Source organism: Lontra canadensis, unplaced genomic scaffold (assembly GCF_010015895.1).
Source record: "Lontra canadensis isolate GAN:19392208 unplaced genomic scaffold, GSC_riverotter_1.0 scaffold69, whole genome shotgun sequence".
Lineage (NCBI taxonomy): Eukaryota > Metazoa > Chordata > Mammalia > Carnivora > Mustelidae > Lontra > Lontra canadensis.
This window is the reverse complement of record NW_022631063.1, coordinates 5,986,480-6,007,183: the sequence shown is the minus strand read 5'-3', so window position 1 is coordinate 6,007,183 and position 20,704 is coordinate 5,986,480. Positions and strand designations below refer to the sequence as shown.

Sequence of the window (20,704 nt, the reverse complement as noted above, 5' to 3'; positions counted from 1 at the left end):
GTCATCAGAAATCTGTATTTCTGAAAATAAACCTATTTTGCAATAATTCCATATTTCGAAGAAAGTGGCAAAGATAATGCGAAGTTCCCATCCCCCCTTCGCCTGCTGTTCCATTCTGCATGAGCCTGGTACATTTGTCACAACAGAGACGGAAATGCTACCTTACCGTCACTTAAACCTCAGACTGTGTTCATATTTCACTAGTCTGTCCACTAATAACCTTTATTTCGTTCCCAGGCTCCAATCCAGGATAACACGCTGCTTTTAGTTAGCCACAGTAATTTTAAAAATAGAAAAGAAGATTAGAGCTCTGTGGGAAATTAGCAGACATTGTCCCTTTCTTTTCTCTATTCTGGGATCTTTCCCTCTCTTTTACCCAATATCTGTTCTACTCTTCCCCGCCTATGAAAACCCCCATTTTCTCAAATGTGCTTCTTAAACTGTTTAAAAACCAAACAAAAAAAAAATTCCAATAAGCAAATTTATATTACACTGTGATAACGCTTGCCTAATATGTTAGTTTTCTTGTAAGTTTTTATATTTAAAAATGTATGCCCATAATGGTGAAATTTGGGTGACTGGAATTGGCTGCCAAGGAAGATGTTTTGCACGGGAAACTTTGCTCCCCACCACTCCTGTGCATCTCTGCATGTTTTCCTGAGGAATCCCCTGTATAGCTTGTGTACTGGTGAGAGCTAGAGGCTGGTCCCTTCATTACCAGCAGGGTAATGTACCTTCGGAGTGAGGCTGCACAGGGTCCTTGGGGATCCAGCCCCCAGTTAACTAGCTCTCCATTCTGATGATAGCCCAGGAATAAGGAAGCAGGGCAGGAGAGGGGACCTCCCTAGGAGAAAGAAAAGTTTTCATCTCTAGTAAATGCCATTAAGTTTTCATCTCTAGTAAATCAGTTTAAAGTAGTCTTTTGACTAGAGGTAGAATATTCTGTAAGTGCTAACGTGGGTTTTGGTTGCATCTCAAACCTTACTTCAGATCTGGGTTCAGTCAGCCTGAAGGATTCTTTACAAGAGATCATTTGGTGTAAGCCCAGGTCCTCTGGCTGGTTAAAGAATATAGGTTGTTTGTTCTTCTTACACATTTCCCCCCAACATTTTACTATGAAAATTTTAAAATTATATAGCAACACTAAAAGTACTTTACAGTGAACACCCACATACACGTAGATCCTACCATTACTATACTTTGTCAGTCCATCAGTCCATCTTCATTTTTGATGCATTTCAAAGTAAATTACAGACAGTAGTAGACTTCCTCCTATTACTTCATTACTAACCTAGTTATTTTGAGGAAGCCCAGAGAATAAGAATTTTATTTCTTAAACTTTAGAAAACTTGCTGCAAAAATTTCTGATGACTTCTGATTATTTTAGAATTGATAGTAGTTTTAAAAAAATAATATATATTCTTCATTTCATTGCTGTTCCTCTTCTAGTTTTTTGTTTTGTTTTGTTTTGTTTTTTTTTGTCTTTCCAGTTTTGTTTGAGGGCAGAGTTCACAGAAGTAAGGCTTGAGGGAAAAATACTTTTGGTATCACATTAGGATTGGAATTCCAACTCGAGGGAAAATAATAACCTATTGCTTTGGCTTTTCTTTTGGGGAAATGTGTCTTAAAAGTCCAACTATCTTTATGTATTTTTTAAATCCAGTGAAAAAATTGTTTCAAGTAATGATTAAAGTTCAAGTCATGGTTAAATGTTACTTACCCTAACATCCTTTCAGTGGGGACTTTTAACTTTAGGCGAAATTCTGTGACAAGAACAGATGGTCCTAGAGCATCTCTCTGCTATCAGATTTAAACTATCAAATAGTCGCTGCATTTTCACTTTAGCTCAGTGACTCTCTGAAAGCATAAGGATCACCCAGGGTGCTGTTGAAGATACACATTCTCTCTCATCTCTGTGAAATTCTGAATCCTAGGCGAGCCGGGGCCCAGAAATCTTTACCATGCGTCCTAGGTGATTCCAGTGAAGGTTGTCAAAGATCACATTTTGATGCAAAAAAACAGCTTAAAATTACATGCAAAATTGTCTCTGATAATCGGGACTTGGTGTAAGCATGCTGACCTTACTGTCTCATTTTGGTTTCCTTAAGTGCTGTAATGGTGCCTCTCTTAACAGATGGCGGCGAACGCCAGCAGTATACCGGAGCAGATACAGTCCCTCTCAGTGCAGGACTCTCAGGTATGTTTCTCCACCAGTCATTTACATTCGAGATGATTTGTAGACCTAGTTTTAGAAAAAAACCCAACATTTTCAGGAGATAGACAGTTTCAGGGCAGTCCATCAAAATCGGGGGCTTGTAAACTCTCTTTTTTTAAATAGGTATGGAGAAAAGAGTACTGTTACTCTTGACCATGATTTTCAGGACTTCCAACCTTTAAATGATAGGTTCAAGAGCAAGGATTGATTACCACACTGCTTCTGAAATTGTGGGTACTGTGTGAAATAAGAAAAGGAAAGAAAATGACTCCCCATTCTGTTAGATTCTCGCCATAAAACCGTAGAGTTAATTGATAGTTTTTCCTTTTTGGTTCTCGGTTGGATTTCTACAACCTGTTTTCATAATTCTTTTATCATGGAATTTTATGGGCCAATTTATCTCTACAAGTTGCCTTGTAAAAATAAAAGTCCAGGGACTGTGGAATGCATCTATATTAAAAGTTACATGATGGAAAATAGGAGCCATGAGTCAGGTTGGGTGCTGAGCAACACAGGGGAGGGACATGGACATAGGAAAAGGGTGCAGGCCCCCAATCTGGTTTTTCTATATAATTAATAGGCAAGCCCTTTTGCTCTCAAAATCGTCATACTATCAAGCACCACCAGCCTTGGTATAGCAACTTTTCCCCCTAGATCTCCATATGCATCGATAAATTCATTTTCATCGTACCTGATATATGTTTTCTGAAAGTGGCTGTAAACCGAGGAGAGAGTGATAGGATTTTATGGTTGCAGGAAGCCTGTTTGAGGTCATACATCTAGTCCTTGGACTTTATTTTATAGCTGAGGAAGCATAGACTTGCAGAGGTTAAGTGGTTCACGCAAGATTATAGAACTGGTTAGAGGCAGAGCTGGGATTCAGTTTAGTTCCTTTTCTCTGTATCAGGCAACTTAGTAAAACAACTTGAGATAAATTGTGAGGACTGGTTCAATGACAAAAGGCAAGTCAGGAGTAATAATTTGTCCAAAGGCGAATAGAATAAGGGAAACAGGAAAGGGGATTAGGATAACGAGTGTTATGTAACACATTGTAGTTGTAAAAGTCATTTTCATATATATTATTTGTTCTTCCAGCAAACTTTGGACACTGGTATTATCCCCATTTTGTAAGTGGGAAAATAGGTTTGGAGAATGACTTGCTCAGGCTGCACATCTGGTCAGTGGCAAAGCCAAGTCTTGACCCGAAATCTCTTTTTCGACTACAGCAGGAAGGTCTACTCGTGTCCAGGGGTCTGTAGGAGTAGGTAGGGGAGGTGGAGGAGAGGCATTTGTGGTTGATGCTGTGTATTTAAAGAACTAGGTTATAGGTGGGAAAAGCAGGGAAGATCCCTGCCGGATCCCACTTTCCTCTGCCTCCTGATGTTTAAGGTGCTGGCCTTTGTGCATCACCAAATCCCAGTGGGTCCAGACAATGGCTCAGCTTGCGGGATGCTGCTTTAAGGTGGCTGACCCTTCTTTGGATTTACTCATACCATCCTTGTTCGTAGGACCCACCCTACAGCCAAGGTTTTCTATTGGAAACAATTTGGCTGGGATGGGAATTAGGCATCATTTCAACCTTCACATAGAGCTTGTTATGCGGCCAAAAAGGACCTGCCATGTGTAAAGACCTAGTCTGGAAATTTATAGAAAGAAAGGGTCATGTGAGTCAAGGCGTATCATGATTTTATTTATTTGTTTTTTGCGGTTTTGTTTTCCAAGGGCCTACCCAATGCCAGCGAAGACTATAGAGAAGCTTCTTGCGCTGTGAACCTCGTTTTAAGATTAAGGTAAATACTACCATTTATTTTATATTGCTTTTCCTATAGTACAGTATTCTTCCCTCCTTCATTAGGTGTTCATAATATTAGCATAAAATAAGATTGTTAAGTTATTTTATTTCACCAAACAGGTAGTGTATACGCTGTATGCCTGGACTAATTGGTCTTTTTCTAATTGCTTACTACAGAAGAATAAGAAAGAAAGCACCAGATGAGTGTGTCTGCAGGCTCAGTATACCCTTCATTAAGTTTTTTTTTTTTCCCCCTTTGCCTTTCCTTTCTTGGGCTTTTTTCCCTTTTTGAAAAAAAAAAAAAAACTTTACAATGTAAGATCACAGTAAGAGATTTTTAATGAGTTTCTTTCACACTTCGGCAGTCAGTCTGACAGAAATAAACCATGCTTGTTCTACAAGTTGCCTGTTCAGAACATTTTTCAGTGGCAGGTTTGATCAGCTACTGTGGAGAAATGACAGATGTATTTTGAAAGAAGTTTAGGAAATGGATACAAATGTGGGGCCTGACAGTGTCAACTTTTGTGTCTAGTGAGTGAAGGTTCTTTCTGTTTCATGGATTTCTAAACTGTAAGGTCCATCTTCCTGAGTATTCTTTGTTAAGAAGATGGTGTCTGAAGACATACTCACTTCCACGTAATTATAAATGGCTTCAGTCACCAGGTCAATCAGGATACTGTCACGTTTCTGAAGGTGCTTTTAAAATAAGTTACACATATGTTCTCCTTTGACAATTAAACAAATAAAACACATGGCTGATGGACCTTTTTCAGAGCCGTGGCTATAAAAAGCGGACTCATTTTCAAGGTTAGTTTCCAGCCGTCTGAGTGAGTGTAGTCTGTCAGGGTAGATAATGGCTGGCATAATCACCCCTCACTTCGGACAGTCATTTGCAATCTGCGGTGTGTTTTCACATGCTCACTAGGGGAATGGCACGGCAAGCTTTGGTGTGATTTAACTCAGAGATGGTTCCTGGGCAAGAAGTGAAATTATTACAGAGACTATTCTCCTTATATTTGAAAGTAGCCTTGATTATGGTTCATAATTATGCATATTTAGTGATCTCTGAAGAATGAAATAGCCCCTTCCTTTCTCGTTTGACTTTGGAACCAGATACTACTTTTGTTTATTTTTCACTTGTTCATATATTCTTTCCACCAATATTTGTGATAGAACCACTGGGCCGGGCTCCGTGTTTGCTCCTGAGATACAGTCGTGAGCGAGACCGTGGGGGATAGCGTCCAGCCCACTTGAGTGCGCAGTGTTGGGCATGACCTTGAGCGTCCCACCATCCAGTCTCCTACTTGATGTATCCAGGAATTTTTTTCTTTTGTGGTGTGCTGGATATCTACCTCACCTCTATTCATACTGGAGTGAATCGCTCCTGTGATAATAAAACGCTGTGTTCTGGTTCGCCTTCTTCCTTGAGATCCAACTGATCTTCCTGTTCTGGGTTCCAGTTCTGACCCTTAGAGCAGATACCAGGTTGTCTGGATTACACTCTTCGGAGAGTGTTTTAAAACACGTACATATTCCTGAGCCTTACCTCCAGAGACTGTTTTGCTGTAGGTCCTAGAACAATGCAGAAGTACATCCTCTTGTCTTTCTGAGAGCCATTTGTATTTTTATGGGTTCCTTCTTCCTAGGAAAAACAGCACAAGTAGCCTTGCTTCTTGTCCTGTGGTTCTGTATCCTCATGGTCCTAGCTGTTCACCTTTATTGACAGCTAGTAGGCACCAGCCTTTGTTACCTTGTTCCTTATGGGCCTGGGTGGTTTCTTCCTGAGTTTGCGGCACAGATCTCTGGTCCTACATATCTCCTACCTTCAGAAAAGCTCAGAAACCATGTGTAGTTTCCCATCTATCTGTACACACATGCATACACAAACACGCTCTGTATTTTGAAAATCACAAGGAATATTAATATATTAAAGAGTCTAAGATGTTCTGCAGGGAAGGAATGTAAGTTGGTTTACTCTAAAAACCCATTTGGCCTCAGAACTCTCTTCGTGGAATCGTTTTCCAGTTTTATGTTGTAGCCCCCATATTTAAATGCAGGCCTCCAGATGTGGCCTTGGCAGGCTAGAATACAATAGTGAGATTCTGTGATTTTTCTTTTTCCTTTTCTGTTTATACTCTGTATTTCTCCTAAATCAGCCTAAATTTCTGCTGCCTTTTGAAGTAGCCATGCACCTTGGTGACCGATCTAGCATGACCTAACAGGCAAGCAAGACCTCTGACTTCATTATTTCCACTTGAAGGGCTATCAAGCCTAATTTGAACTGCAGCTTTTGTTTTAAAACTCATTCCGTATGTCTTAACATTTGTCATTGTAAGAGTGAACCTGTTGGTTTTGACCCATTGCTTGCCTCCCCCCCCACACCTGTCCATATTTCACTTGTGATTGTCAGTGCGGCATATTAGTTATCATGTTTGGACATATGTCAGTTGCCCATCTGATGAACCTGTCTTTTATGTCTTTATCTACAACATTGATTTAACATGTTCAGCAGTTCAAATAGAACAGAGACTTCTGGCCTGTGTTCGAAACCAATCACTTTCTGCATGGCTTTTAATAATCAGTATTTTTTGGTATGGTGGCTCAACCAGAAACAAATCCTATTGACTGTACTGCTTTTTGATGGACATTTAGCTAACTACTCAGAGGGATATCATAAAAGGATCCATTAAAAATGTTACTGAAATGGACAAATCAATGATTTTTTTTTCCCTGACTCTAACCACCTAGAAACACTTCCAAAAAATAGAAATGAATTTTAATATGACTTTTGGTGAATATATGTTCATGCCTAATTGTGTATATCTTTTTTCCTTAAATGTTTTCAAGGTATTCGTTTAAACCTGTTTTTTTCATATTTGAGAACTCAGGAATCTTTCCAAATATATAGCTGGTTTCCTCTAATGGCAATACTTGTACTTTGAGAATTATCCTTTTAAAATTTAAAACTGAAAGTTAAATGCTGTTACATTTTTGGGGTCTGACATAACCTGTGCTGACATAAATGTAAGCAGCATATGTATTCATTCTCTCTGGAAGTATTTATTGAGCACTTGCTACATGCATGGTGCCGTTCTGGCTGCTGTGAGGCAACAATGGAAAAAAAAAACAAAGGACGAATTTAAATTACTTACCTTCTAGAGGCCAGGAGAGGAAATACTCAGATATTCATATGACTTACATGAAAAATCAAGTTTTCTAAAGGAAAATCTGTATCAGGAGCATAGGAAGTACGGGTGTGCTATTCTGTATTAAAGAAGGCATCGTAGATTTCTGCTGTTGTGTAGTAAGTTAGTGCAGATTTCAGGGCTCATAACAAAAGCCATTTATTCGCTCTGTTTCTGTAGGTCGGAAGTCTGGGCCTGGCTTAGATTGGCTCTCTGCTGTGTCTCACAACAGTGCAATTAACGCCTGCTCATCTGGAGCCTGTGGTCTTCTTCCAGCTAATTTGAGTGTTGGCAGAAGTCAGTGCCTGGCAGATGTGGACTGAGGTCTTTGGTGCCTACAGGCCACTGGCCACACACGCAGTTCACAATAGGGCTTTGCCTTTTTTTCAAGGGTAGGGAAAGGTTTCTCACTGGATTAAGCTGGTTCCATCTACATGAATCTCTCTTTTTATTAAGTCAAAGTCAACTGCTTTGGAACTTTAATTATACTCACAAAATCCCTTTACCTTTGCTGTATCAAGTAATCTAATCACGGGAGTGACAACCCATCATCTTTAAAGGTCTTGTTCACACCCGGGGAAGAGGATCATGCAGCGCTTGTACACCAGAGGACAGCGGTATTGGAGGCATCCTACCATTCTGCCTGCCACAAAAGGGATCTCTAAATAAAGTAGTATTTGAGCAGACACCTGACAGATGTGAAGAATCAAGCCATGAGATTGTTTGCAGCGAGAGAGTTCCAGGCAGAGCAAACAATGATTGCAAAGATTCTGAGCTGTAAGCATGTTCGAAGCAATTATAAAAATAGCCAGGGAAACAGTGTGACCAAAGGGGTAGGAGAGCAGGTCAGAGAGTTAGCAGGGGCTGAATCCTTTGCCAGGCAGAGAGCTATGATGCGATGGACCAGGCTGGGGAATAATGGAGGTGACAAGTAATTACTGAATTCTGGGAATGCCTGGGTGGCTCAGTCAGTTAAGGCACTGCCTTCCGCTCAGGTCATGATCCCAGGGTCCTGGGATCGAGTCCTGCATCAGGCTCCTTGCTTGGCAGGGAGCCTGCTCCTCTCTCTACCTCTGCCTGCTTGTGCACTCTCTTTCTCTCTCAATCTGACAAATAAATAAAATCTTAAAAAAAAAAAAAGTAAATCATTTTTGAATTCTGGACGGAGAAGAGAACTCAAAGATTACTCAAGATCTGGGTCTGAAAATGTGGATGAATGAAGGGAAAGAGAATTGGGAGGTCCAGGTTTGGGTGGAATTGAGAATTCAGTGCCAGAAGTGGTGAGCTTGGGTTGTCTCGTGGACGTGTGTATAACGTCAAGCAGGCTTTCGGGTGCACCTGTGTAGATTTCACAGGAGATCCAGTTCTGGGCTTAGAGGTATTAATTTGAGAACTGTTGGCACATATGGTATTTAAAGCTATGAAATTAAATGAAATCACCTAGGAGTGAGTGAAGACAAGTCATCTGGCGCGCTCTCAGCTTGTACTTGGATGCAGAGTGGTCAACAGATCGGTGAGGAGAGAAGAGGCTGGTGGGAGAGGCTGACAAGGTAAAGGAGAGAATGGCGGTCCCGTAAACCAAACAGAGGAAGTATCTCAGGAAAGGAGGAGTAAAAAGCTGCAGCCATTGCTGTTAATCAAGTATAGTGGGAACTAAGAACTCACATTATATTTGGCAAAATTCAGTGCATTCTTGACCATGGCAAGAGTTGTTTTGGTGGAGTGCTGGGGACAGAATCCTGACTGAACTGGGTTCGGGACAGAGTGGCAAGAGTGAACATGAGATAGCAAGAACAGATTACTTGTTAGTACAGATAACATAACAGAAAGTTACTCTCCAGGGTGGCAGAGGAATGGGGAGATAGCCCAGTGAAAATATAGGGTGAAGGGAATCCTTTTTAAAAAGGCATTGTGTGTAAGTTAATGGGAAGGAAACCTGGAATGAGGGAGGGGATATGGTAAGACTGCTGTCCTCAGATGGGTGACATGGGATGACACCCAGGCATACACACAGATGCCAGCCTTACTCAGAAGGACGGAGAGGTTCCCCCATTGGACAGTGCAGCCACCATGATGGAAGGGCGGGCAGGCTGACGTGCAAGGAAATTGATGGATTTGGATATGGGAAGGCAGAAGTCCTCTTTTGGTGTTTATATTTCCTCATAAAATAAGGAGTGTGATCCGTTGAAAGTGAGGAAGGGACAGATGTGTGAGGTTTGAGAGGCAGAGATAATTGTGTAGGGAAGCTGGAGAGTAAATTTATGAGGGAAATGTGGTGAGATGAGCAGGTTGTCCCAGTGATCCCTTGAGGCTAGTGATTGTGGCTATAAAGTGGAACTTGTAACTTGATCCCTGAAATGGACTTATCTTGATGTCCCAGCATATAAATATGTGTGCATGTATGTGATTGTAATTGACACAGAAACACAATGCTTAAAAACATTCTTAGAGGAGTCTATGAGCACAGCTATAAGAGGAGTCTATGAATCACTGTTTAAATCATAAACAAATGTGGCTCATGGACTTGTCCTCTGTGATCTCCTGTGTACAAGGTGGCAGTCACCTGCCCTCCTCTTTCACCACCAGCCCTCCCTCGCAGGTCCAGCTTCCTTCTCTTAGAAACCTCCAAAGTTCCATGTTCCTCAAGAATCACTTGGACATCCAGGGCTGGTCCCCGCCGTACGATTTCTTCATTCCCCATTCCCCACTTGAAGTTTCCTCGAGATCACTTGTTCCCTCTCTGGGCCCAGATAAACTACCTCTTAAACCAGCCTGTGTGAGAGGAAGCTGGAAGATTGTTTTGGCCAGTGTTTATCAGATGAGAGAATCCTTGCCTTCTTCTCTTGTACCCTTCTCATTCACTTCACATCAAGACTCTGATATATGTGTGTACATGTATATATAAATGAACACACAAACACACAAACAGACCCTCGCTCTGTCTTTGGGAGCCACCGATCTAGCCAGTGCATGGCTACTGTGTTGGCAAATAGTGTGCTTATCCTTCTTACTCGCTGTGGCCATCCGGGCATAATGTTTACATGTCTTGTGCCCCACTGGCTGGTGGGGAGAGACTTGAGTTCAAGCAGGTGTTTCCTCAGTCCTTTACTAATGCTGTACAGGTAGCCGCCCGCTTACCTCTTGGGAAAGGTCATCCTGACTTTCTTTTTGACATAGCATTTTATAGACCTATCTGCTAGGACTATGGCTTCCTTCTCCCTCTTCCCACCTCCAGCCCCAAAAGGCCAGCTAAGCCTCCCCTTCATCCTGTAAGTAGGAAACTGGGAGATATTTTACTTTTCAAGATGTCACATTCTATAAGAAAAGACAAATACATGGTGGTTACAATCATGTATTTGTTTCTCCGTTCATTTCTGGTGGTTGTAGGCAAAAGACTGAAGAGGCAAATGCTGATTTGTTCCTTGAAAAAATACACTGTTGACCTTGTTCTTAAAACTGACCTGCTAAATATAAGGGCTGGAGAAAAAGGGTGAGACCTTAGGTCTCAGTGTTAAATGCTGGAGATAGTTAAAAAAGAAGATTTTTCTTTTCTTTTTTGAGTACTTTTATGCAAAGGTTTTCTTGCCAATTGTATATATGGTAATGTCATCTGTGTTACCAAAAAACTTGAGTATCAAGGTATAGCATAAGGAAATCCTGTTAAAGACATCTCGGAGAAAGATGTTAAGTGGGCCATCTCATAATTCATACACAGTCAGTAGATGGTACTATCATTTCTAGTTTCAGTTGAACATTGTACAAATATTTTGCCTTTTGTAGATTTCTCATAAAACGGAATAGTCATGTGTTTGACATAAAACATATGTTTCCGAGAACCAGGCTCAGCGATTTGGAAAAATGATAAACTTATCAGTTAAATTGTTAATTCCTTGGTGTAGATGCTGTTCATACTTTGACAGCTCAGCCCTATGGATTACAGTTAAAGTTTTGCTGAAGGCAACTGTGACAGTTGCTGTACATAGACACTGTGGAATGGGGTAGCCCACCAATGCACTCATAATGAATTTACCTTGTTATTAGGTAGAAGTGTCATTACACCTTGATGGGCTAATTAAGACCCCAACAAAACTACTTTCCTGCTTGTAGGAAAAGGTGATCTCTAAAAAATGATTTTTTTTTTAAGATATTATTTATTTCAATCTCAAGTAGGTGGAGAGGCAGGCAGAGAGAGAGAGAGAGAGGAGGAAGCAGGCTCCCTACTGAGCAGAGAGCCCGATGCGGGGCTCGATCCCAGGACCCTGAGATCATGACCTGAGCCGAAGGCAGAGGTTTAACCCACTGAGCCATCCAGGTGCCCCAAAATGATTTTTATTTAAGTAAAAATCCTTTAGCATGACAATATTGCCTAATGTGACTTACTATTTTCATTTCTCTGTTAAAAGGTGAACTTGAGCTATTGCTATAGACTTAGTAAACCATAATTTCATAAAGAAAGCTGAAGCTGATAAAAACAGTGTTGATCACTGTTTTAGCACCCATATGTCTGAATTCTAATTCCATGTTATCATCATTCTAGAGGAATTAGAATTCTTAAATGGTTCTCTAGCCTGTAAAATCAGGTTAATTGCATAGGTTTTACTAGTCAAGTGGTTGGGAGGCTTGATTAATTTTTCCCCAGAAGGTTAAACAGTGTGGGTATGGTATTCAGTGTGGCAGTGCTTTCAGGTACATTCCCCCCTCCCCCCAAGAAACTGCCTGTTTATGGCCTTCTTTGCGCAAGGCTTTGTTGAAAATCCAAAGACGAATAAGACAGGGTTTCTGCACTCACAGAGCTTACCGTGTGGACAGAGAGATCAGAGAGATCAGACCCCGCTCAAATGACTCTAACACAAGGTTGAAAGTGATAAAGGCAATAAGACGGATGAAAAGATGACCTATGGGTAGTTAAAGGAAGGCGAGACCACTTTTGTCTGAATGTTATCTTTGGGTTACTTGTTCCCGTGGTTACCAGTGTTTATTTTTTAGCATCCATATTTTGAGAAGAGTAATAGTTAGGTTGAATCCAGGGACAATGTCAGGCTGTGGTCTTCAGAAAGGGCCTTCTCAGACTTAAGTTATTTCTGCCAAGACCGCATTGGTGGTTTAGCGGAGTGGTATGAATTAATTCATGGGCACCAAGTTATTAGTTCTTTAATTGTAAAAATATTTTGACATTACTTAATTTTTTGGAATGTTCTCTTTTGGTAAATTCCTTTCCTCTGAAAATTGGAGTCATTGCCACACATCTTGGCTTTATCGTCAGTGAGATCCTTCAGAAAGATAAAGATCCTACTATGTGCCGGGCACTGGGATAAGTGCTGTTTGTGCTTTGTCTTCTTTATCGTCATAAAACCTCCACATCAATCCTGTTGTGACTGACCTTTCACAGATGAAGAGATTAAGGTGCAGAGTCATGGGGGTGATTTGTCCAATACTACACAGCGCAGAAGCAGTAGACTGGGCCTTGAACTTAGGACTTTTCAAGACGGTCTGGGTCTGTGCTCTTCCCCACTTGACGCCATGGCCGGGCTCTATTCAGTTCCATTTTGAGTGCACTTAGGATGGTTACATTCACCTGTCTTGTAAACGTCATGTAAATATTTTTCTTTAAAGATTTGTTTCAGAGATAGCAAGTGAATGAGCGTGGAGAGGGGGAAAGTGAGAGACAAAGAAGCTTTAGCAAACTCCTTGCTGAGCTCAGAGCCCAAGGCAGAACTTGATTTCCTAACCCTGAGATCATGACCTGAATTGAAACCAAGAGTCAGATACTTAATTGACTGCACCACCCAAGGGCCCCTCATGGAAATATTTTTTTTTAACAATGTTTCCTAATAAGCTCATCAATTAATATTGTGACATGCATACCTGAAGATATTTTAGAGATGATGCAAATAGCAATTTTGTAATTTAATTTAATTTTATTTTTTGTAAAGATCTTATTTATTTATTTGACAGAGAGAGAGATCACAAGTAGGCAGAGAGACAGGCAGAGAGAGTGGGGGAAGCACGCTCCCTGCTGAGCAGAAAGCCTGATGTGGGGCTCGATCCTAGGACCCTGAGATCATGACCTGAGCCAAAGCCAGAGGCTTAACCCACTGAGCCACCCAGGCGCCCCTCAATTTTGTAATTTTAAAAGGACTGTCACATTACATGCCTGATTTCATTTTTCCTTTTGTCCTGTGTTTGTTGCCCACAGATGAAAAAGAGAGATGGGAGATATTAAGTAACTTTTCTGGAGCCAGGACAGGCTGGAGACTGGGTCTTCTGGTGTTCTTCCAGTGGTACTGATAGGGAATTGGTGTAAGGTGATGTGGTGTGGTGTAGGATATAAGCCTTTTGTACATACAACATCCTTCTACTGGTAAACATGCTCAAGGAAGGAAGATTTATATGAAGAAAAATTTGGTAATGAAATCAAAATAGAAGAATTAAAAACCAATCCTGGTGAGATAAATCACTTTTTTTTTTTTTTTTTTGGACAGTGGAGCAAGAAGATGTTTATGAGTATGAAGACTTTCAGCAATAGGGAATGTAAAGAGTTGTTGGTTTTCAAGTGGTAAATGGTATCTTAGAAATTTAGGAAATAACAAGGAAAGAAAAAAACAAGAAATAATATCATTTACAGTCTTACTACTCAGGGATACATCATTATTAACTTCTCTATGAATATTCTGGTCTTTTTTCCTCCACTTACATTAATGTAGACTTAAAATATTTCTACAATAACATCTTCAAAATTTAGTTTCACATAACACAGTGTTTTATAATCTGCTTTATTTGGTAATGTCTTTGTTATCTTTTTGTGTCAATGAAGATAGATCTACACAATCCTTTTAAGTAGCTGCCTTATATTTTGAATGATTGTGCCAAAACCTATTACTAAAAATGTATTATTGGATATTTATAGAGTTCCCAGTTTTTTGGTATGGCAGCATATAAAAACTTCTATATGCAAAAATGATGTTTGAAAACTGCCCAGTAGAAAAGGTCTCTTCCAGCATTGAATTTTGACTTTGGCGTTGTATGCCCTCAGACATGGAGAAACCTGGAGATACATAACTGAGTAAGCCTGTTATCCGGGCCCATGGGGATTGGAGGGGCTGGTTGTGGTTCTTTCTGGGTTCAGCAGAGGATGTCACTGTCTATGTAGCTGCCAACACTGCTCTCTCACTCCAAGGGCTGAGTTCTTAGGGTAGGGTTTTAACTAAGTTATTGTACGGAGAAAGCCACGCAGACGAATGATTCCTGAGTATAACGTGCTCACCAAACACAGATGTTGGCTCCCATTTTGTAGCTGTTCTTTTGGGTTCTTCCTCCTAGTCCATATTCTTTAAGAAATGCTCTCTTGACTGTTGGCTGTGAGCACCCTAGGGTTAGAGAGAGTGACATCTGTGGGACATAACAGCTGGAGGAGATGAAAGATTGCCCTTATGCTTTTAGAGTCTTACACAATGTCCAGCAAGTGATAGGCCCTTAATGAATGTGTGTCACACAAGTGCCAGCTGAGTAATTCTTAACTAAAGTGGGTCTTGGGGTCTCAGGTGAGCCTGGGTGATTCCAGCAGGGTAAGCATCTGCTTTCGGCTCAGGTTATGATCCCAGGATCCTGGGATCGAGCCCCACGTATGGCACCCTACACAGAGGGGAGTCTGCTTCTCTCTCTCTCTTCCCACTCTTGCTCTGTCTCTCTTAGATAAAATCTTTAAAAAAATAATAAAATAAAGATGGATCTCACAAACTTTTAATATCAAGATGCTTCATAAGTCTTTATTTTTCAACTCTGTATTTTTGATGGTATAGTGGAAATGGGTACAAAAAATACTTCTTTACTAGGTTTTCTCTATAAAAGTTCCCAAGCAAGGTAGTACTTTGAATATGATCTCCATATTTTATTTTCAAAAATATGTGTGGACCCCATGCTGTAAGAACTGCGGGGCGGTGTCTGTGCCAGAAGAAGCCCTGCTGGGCGAGGACCCTGATAGGAGCGAGCACTGCCCTTCCTGTACCCCCCGTTTGGATTACTTCTGGCATTGCCCCAGGAATCAGTGGGCTGTCCCTGCCAAGGCTTACTGTGTGAGTTTTGAAGTATCTATGTGAAAGGCTGCTTCTTCCAGACCCGTCTCTAGTAGAACATTCCCGTGGTTAAAAACAAACAAACAAAAAAACAAAACACAAAAGTCTTCCTGGCCCCTCCAGACAGCCTAAAGGTAGAAGCTGCATGAATCTGTGGAACTTACCCACAACTATACCTCTGAGGCGGGGTGTTCTCAGGGGAGCTCTCCTCTAACCTCAGAGAACTGCAGTAAATTGTGCCACGTCCCAGTGCTGTCTGCGCCAGGAGTAGAACCCCACTTGCAACCTGCGGGGCGGGGGGGGGGGGGGGGGGGGGTACTTCTTTCCTCTCCTCTCTCTCTTCATAAGTTCCTCAGTGATCTGACCAGCAGTCCATCCCCCTTCCTGGGCCAATTCCTTGGTCACATTTCGGGAACTTTCACATCTTCCCTGAACTCTTGCTTCTTTCTCCTGAGCTTTTTAATGTCATTGAACAGATAGGCAAAGAGAGAAAATGTCTCAAATGTATCGGGTACCTTAAAAAGCTTTGGTGGCATTTAAGTCAACGTTAATTACCTGATAGCCTGGCTGAAATTTTAACAAATGCCTTAGTATTTTAAGTTATCCTTCCTGTCACTATGCAGAGGCTGTCTCCCTTATCCTTTTTTATATTCCACCTTTCCTAGCCACTGATGAGGTAACCTGCTGCTCTTTGCATTCTAAAAATTCTCCTCTCCAGCGTTCTCAGGGAAGGTTGCCTCTTAGGACTTGTCCTCTTGATCAGAGCTGAATAATTCTGAGGGCTGTTTGCAAAGTTATTTCAGGTCCCGGTTCCCATATCCCTGGAGATATAATGAGTGGTAAGATTTCTTCCTGGAAATGTTGGGTCTTGGAAAAGTAACAAGCATATTTCGGTTTTGGAGCTTTCTTCATATTAACTTTTCTTTCCCCATTGAAACTAGACTCCTAGAATATACTGTCAACTTTATTTTGCAGTTCCCAGAGTGGAGGAAAACTTTGTTCTCCTTGGTTAAATTCATACAGTTGCTAACTGGTGGTGTAGTGGGAAATCTGTGTTGCCCAGTGGATGTCATTGGCTGGTCTTTGTGTCCGTTATCTACTGCTGCTCTAACAAAGTACCACAAACCTCGTGGTTGAAATGAGCACCCATTTATGATTTTATAGTTTGGGAAGTGAGTGGTCTAACATAGGTCTCAGCCTAAAATCAAGGTATCTTCAAGGCTGTGTGTCTTTCTGGAGGCTCGAGAGGAGAGTCTGTTTCTTTGGCTTTTTTAAGAATTTATTTTCTTTAAGGGCAATTTTAGGTTCACAGGAAGATTAGGAGGAAGATACAGAAGTTCCCTTTACCTCCTGACCCCACATATACATCACCTCCTCCATTTTCAACATCCTCCAACAGAGCGTCACATTTGTGACCATCTTCGAGCTTGTGTCGACACGTCCTTATCACCCCAAATCCATAGTTTATATCATGCCTCACTTTGGGGGCTCTACATTCCGTGGGGATGAACAGATTTATAATGACATGCATCTACCATTATGACTCTTGGTTTTGGCTCTGGTTGTGATCTCAGTGTCGTGAGATCAAGCCCCCAGGTCCAGCTTTGCACTCAGCACAGAATTTTCCCTACCCTAAAATCTTCTGGGCTCTGCCTGTCTCCTCTCCTACACCTCTGTCAGCACCTGATCTCTTTACTGTCTTCCTAGTTTTGCTCTTCCCGGAATGTCCTGTGTTTGGAATCATGTAGGACCTAGCCTTTTCAGATTGGATTCTTTTTAGCTATGGATAATACACATTGCTTATTGCTCTGTGTTCCACACACATTGTTTGTTTCCCCATTCACCTACTGAAGGACTACTTGGTCGCTTTCAAGTTTGCAATTATGAATAATGCTGTTGTAAATGTCCATGTGTGGGCTTTGTATAGACCTAAGTTTTCAGTTCTTTTGGATGATACCAAGAAGTGTAATTATTGGATTACATGGTAAAAGTAGGTTTAGATTTTTTTTTTAAATGCCCTATTTTTAATTTTTTTAAGGAGGGCATGTATTGCATGGAGCACTGAGTGTAGTGCATGAACAATGAATCTTAGAACACTGAAAAAAAAATGCCAAACTGCTTTCCAAAGTGGCTGTACCATCATGCATTACCACCAACAATGAATGAGAGTTCCTCTTGCCCCACATCCTCACCAGAATTTTGGCCATCCTAACAGGTATATGGTGGTATCTTGTTTTAGTTTTCATTGCCCTCATGACATTTGTGTGGGTCATATTTTCATATGCTATTTGCTATCAGTATATCTTCTTTGGTGAGGTTTCTGTTACAGTCTTTGGCCCATTTTTCATTTTCCTTTTTCTTATTGTTGAGTTTCAAGAGTTCTTTGTATATTTTGGGCAATGATCCTTTATCAGTTATGTCTTTTGCAAATGTTTCATTCTCTTGACCCTGTCTTTCACAGAGCAGAAGTTTTTGAATTTAATAAAGTCTAACTTATCAATTATTTGTTTCATGAATTGTGCTTTTGTTGTTATATCTAAAAAGGCATCATTGTACCCAAGATCATCTGTATTTTTTTTTAAGAATTTTATAGTTTTGCATTTTGCATTTAGATTTGTGACCCATTTTGAATTAATTTTTGGGAAGGATTTAAGTTCTAGGTCTAGATTCACTGTTTTTTTGTTTATTTTTGTTTTTTGTTTTTTGTTTTTTTGCATATGGATATCTTTGTCCCAGCACCGTTTGTTGAAAAGATCTTTGCTCTATTCTGTTGTCTTTGCTCCTTTGTCAAATATTAATTGACCATATTTATAGAGTATATTTCTGGAATCTCTATTCTGTTCCATTAGTATGTTTTTCTATTCTTGCATGAGTACCACAATTTCTCAATTACTATGTTTTGTTTGTTTGTTTGTTTGTTTTTAATTTGAGGGAGAGGGGGTGGGGGCAGAAGGAAAGAGAGTGTTAAGCAGACTCCATGCTGATCAGGGAGCCCAATGCTGGGCTCAGTCTCACAACCCTGAGATCATGACCTGAGCCAAAACCATGCTTAACCAACTGTGCCAACCAGGCATCCCTTGATTACTGTGGTTTTATAGGAAATCTTGAAGCTGGGTAGTGTCAGGCCCTCAACATTTTTTTTTTTGTGTGTTGGCTCTCTGTGTGTCCCTCAATTTTGTTTTGGCTATTCTGGGGCTTTTGCCTCCATATAAATTTTAGAATCTGTTTGCAGATATCTACAAAATAACTTGTTGGGGATTCAATTAGGATTACAGATCAAGATGGGCAGAACTGACATTTTGAAAAGACTGAGTCATCATATCCATGAACATTGGATATCTTTCATTTATTTAGTTCCTTTTTGATTTTTTCTATCGAAGTTTTGTAGTTTTCCTCACATGGATCTTGCACATATTTTGTTAGATTTATACCTGAGTATTCTGGAGGTGCTAATGTAAATGGTATTGTTTTTAATGTCCAGTTCTATCTTATTGCTGGTATATGGAAAAGCAATGGACTTTTGTATATTGACCTTGTATCTCATAACTTTGCTATAATTATTTATTCATTGTTTATTCTTTTGGATTTTCTGTATAGATGATCATGTCATCTGTGAAGAAAAAGTTTTTTCTAAAAAGACAAAGTTTCATTCCTCTTCAACCCGTATACCTTTTATTTCCTTTTCTCATTAAATTTGCTAGCACTTCTAGTATACTATTGAAAAGAAGTGGTGAGAAGGGACATCCTTGCCTTATACCTGATCTTAGTGAGAAAGCTTTGAGGTTCTCACCATTAAGTATGATTTAGCTTTAGATTCTTCATAGTATTCTTGATCAAGTTCAGAAAGTTCCTCTCTATTCCTAGTTTATTGAGAGTTTTTATCATGAATTGGTGCTGGATTTTGTCAAGTGATTTTTATACATCTATTGATTGGATCATGTGATTTTTCTTTTTAGCTTCTTGATTTGATGAATTATATTAATTGATTTTCAAATATTTGAACCAACCTTGCATACCCAAGATAAATGCCACTTGGTCATATCTCATCATTATTTTTGTAAATTGTTGGGTTTACTTTGCTAATATTCTGTTTAGAATTTTTGCTTCTTTGTTGTTAATAAGAGATATTGGAAGGTGATTTCCTGGTAATGTCTTTGATTTTGGTCTTACGATAATGCTGGTCTTATAAAATGAGTTAGGAGGTGATCCCTTAGCTTCTATCCACTAAAAGAGGTTGTAGAGAATTTATATAATTTCTTCCTTGAATGTTTGGTAGAATTTATCAGTGATCTCCAGGATTGGTACTTTCTGTTAGGGAAAGTAATTAATTACTTATTCAACTTCTTTAAAATATATAAGCCTATTCAGATTGCTATTTTTTCTTGTGTAAGTTTTGGCAGACTGCATCTTTCAGGGAATTGGTCCATCTCATCTAGGTTATTAAATTCATAGGCATAGAGTTTCCATGTTATTCTTAGGTTATCCTTTTAATGTCCATGGGCTCTATAGTGATATCCCTTCTTTCATTTTTGATACCAGTAATTTATGTCCTTGTTTTTTTTTTTTTTTTCTCCTCAGTTAACCTGGCTAGAAGATTATTAATTTTGATCTTTTCAAACAACCTGGGTTTGGTTTTGTTGATTTTCTCTATTGATTTCCCATTTTAAATTTCATGTCTGGTTCTGACATTTGCTCTGTCTCTTCGAATTATGGTTTTTGTTTTTGTTTTTTTTGTTGTTGTTGTTTTTGTTTTGTTTTTGCATTTTGGTATGCCTTAAAATTTTGTTCTTGAATGCAGACACGATGTACTGGGTAAAAGGAACTGCTCTAAATACACATTTAGTAATGTGGTTTGAAGTGGTGGGGAGGGGAATGTTCTCCTATCCTGTGATTAGATCTCAGTCTTTTAGTGAGTCTGCCTCTGGACTGTGAATTTAACAAGAGTTTGGGATTTTTTTCTTCTTAGGTGAGACAGGATGGCTAGAGCATGGCCTTGGCTGTTTCCCTTTTCCCAGGTTAGTGAGGCTCTGATAACCCCAGCAGGTTAAGCTCTGGTTTAACTAGTTTTCCCTGAGTGCAGGCTTTGTTGAAAAGAACAGAATGCTCAGGTGCATTTCAAAATGACTCCTTTTTACCTCTCCCTGCTAAAGGCTGAGGGGGTTTCTCTGATATTTATTGTAGGAAACTGATTAAAGCTCCTGGAGCTCCCTAATCTTACAATATTGTGGGCCCTCTTTAGATTGTGTTCCCCTGGTGTGTGTTTGTTTTTGTTTTTAAGATTTTTATTTGTTTATTTGAAAGAGAGAGTGAGCAAGAGAGAGAGTATGAACAGAGGGAAGGGGAGAGGCAGATTCCCCTGCTGAACAGGGAGCCTAATGTGGGACTCGATCCCAGGACCCTGGGATCATGGCCCAAGCGGAAGGCAGTCACTTCACTGACT

The 20,704-nt window shown here is 40.1% G+C and overlaps 1 protein-coding gene across 4 annotated transcripts in view; it reads left to right on the top strand.

Moving 5' to 3' along the window:
- Positions 1-20,704, top strand: part of STK39 (serine/threonine kinase 39) — a 297,147-nt gene that overhangs the window by 178,347 nt on the left and 98,096 nt on the right. For all 4 annotated transcript variants that reach the window (XM_032880373.1, XM_032880371.1, XM_032880374.1 and 1 more), the window contains 2 exons: positions 2,135-2,197; positions 3,938-4,005. In XM_032880373.1, coding sequence (XP_032736264.1) covers positions 2,135-2,197; positions 3,938-4,005 — 131 coding nt within the window. The remainder of the gene's footprint in view (positions 1-2,134; positions 2,198-3,937; positions 4,006-20,704) is intronic.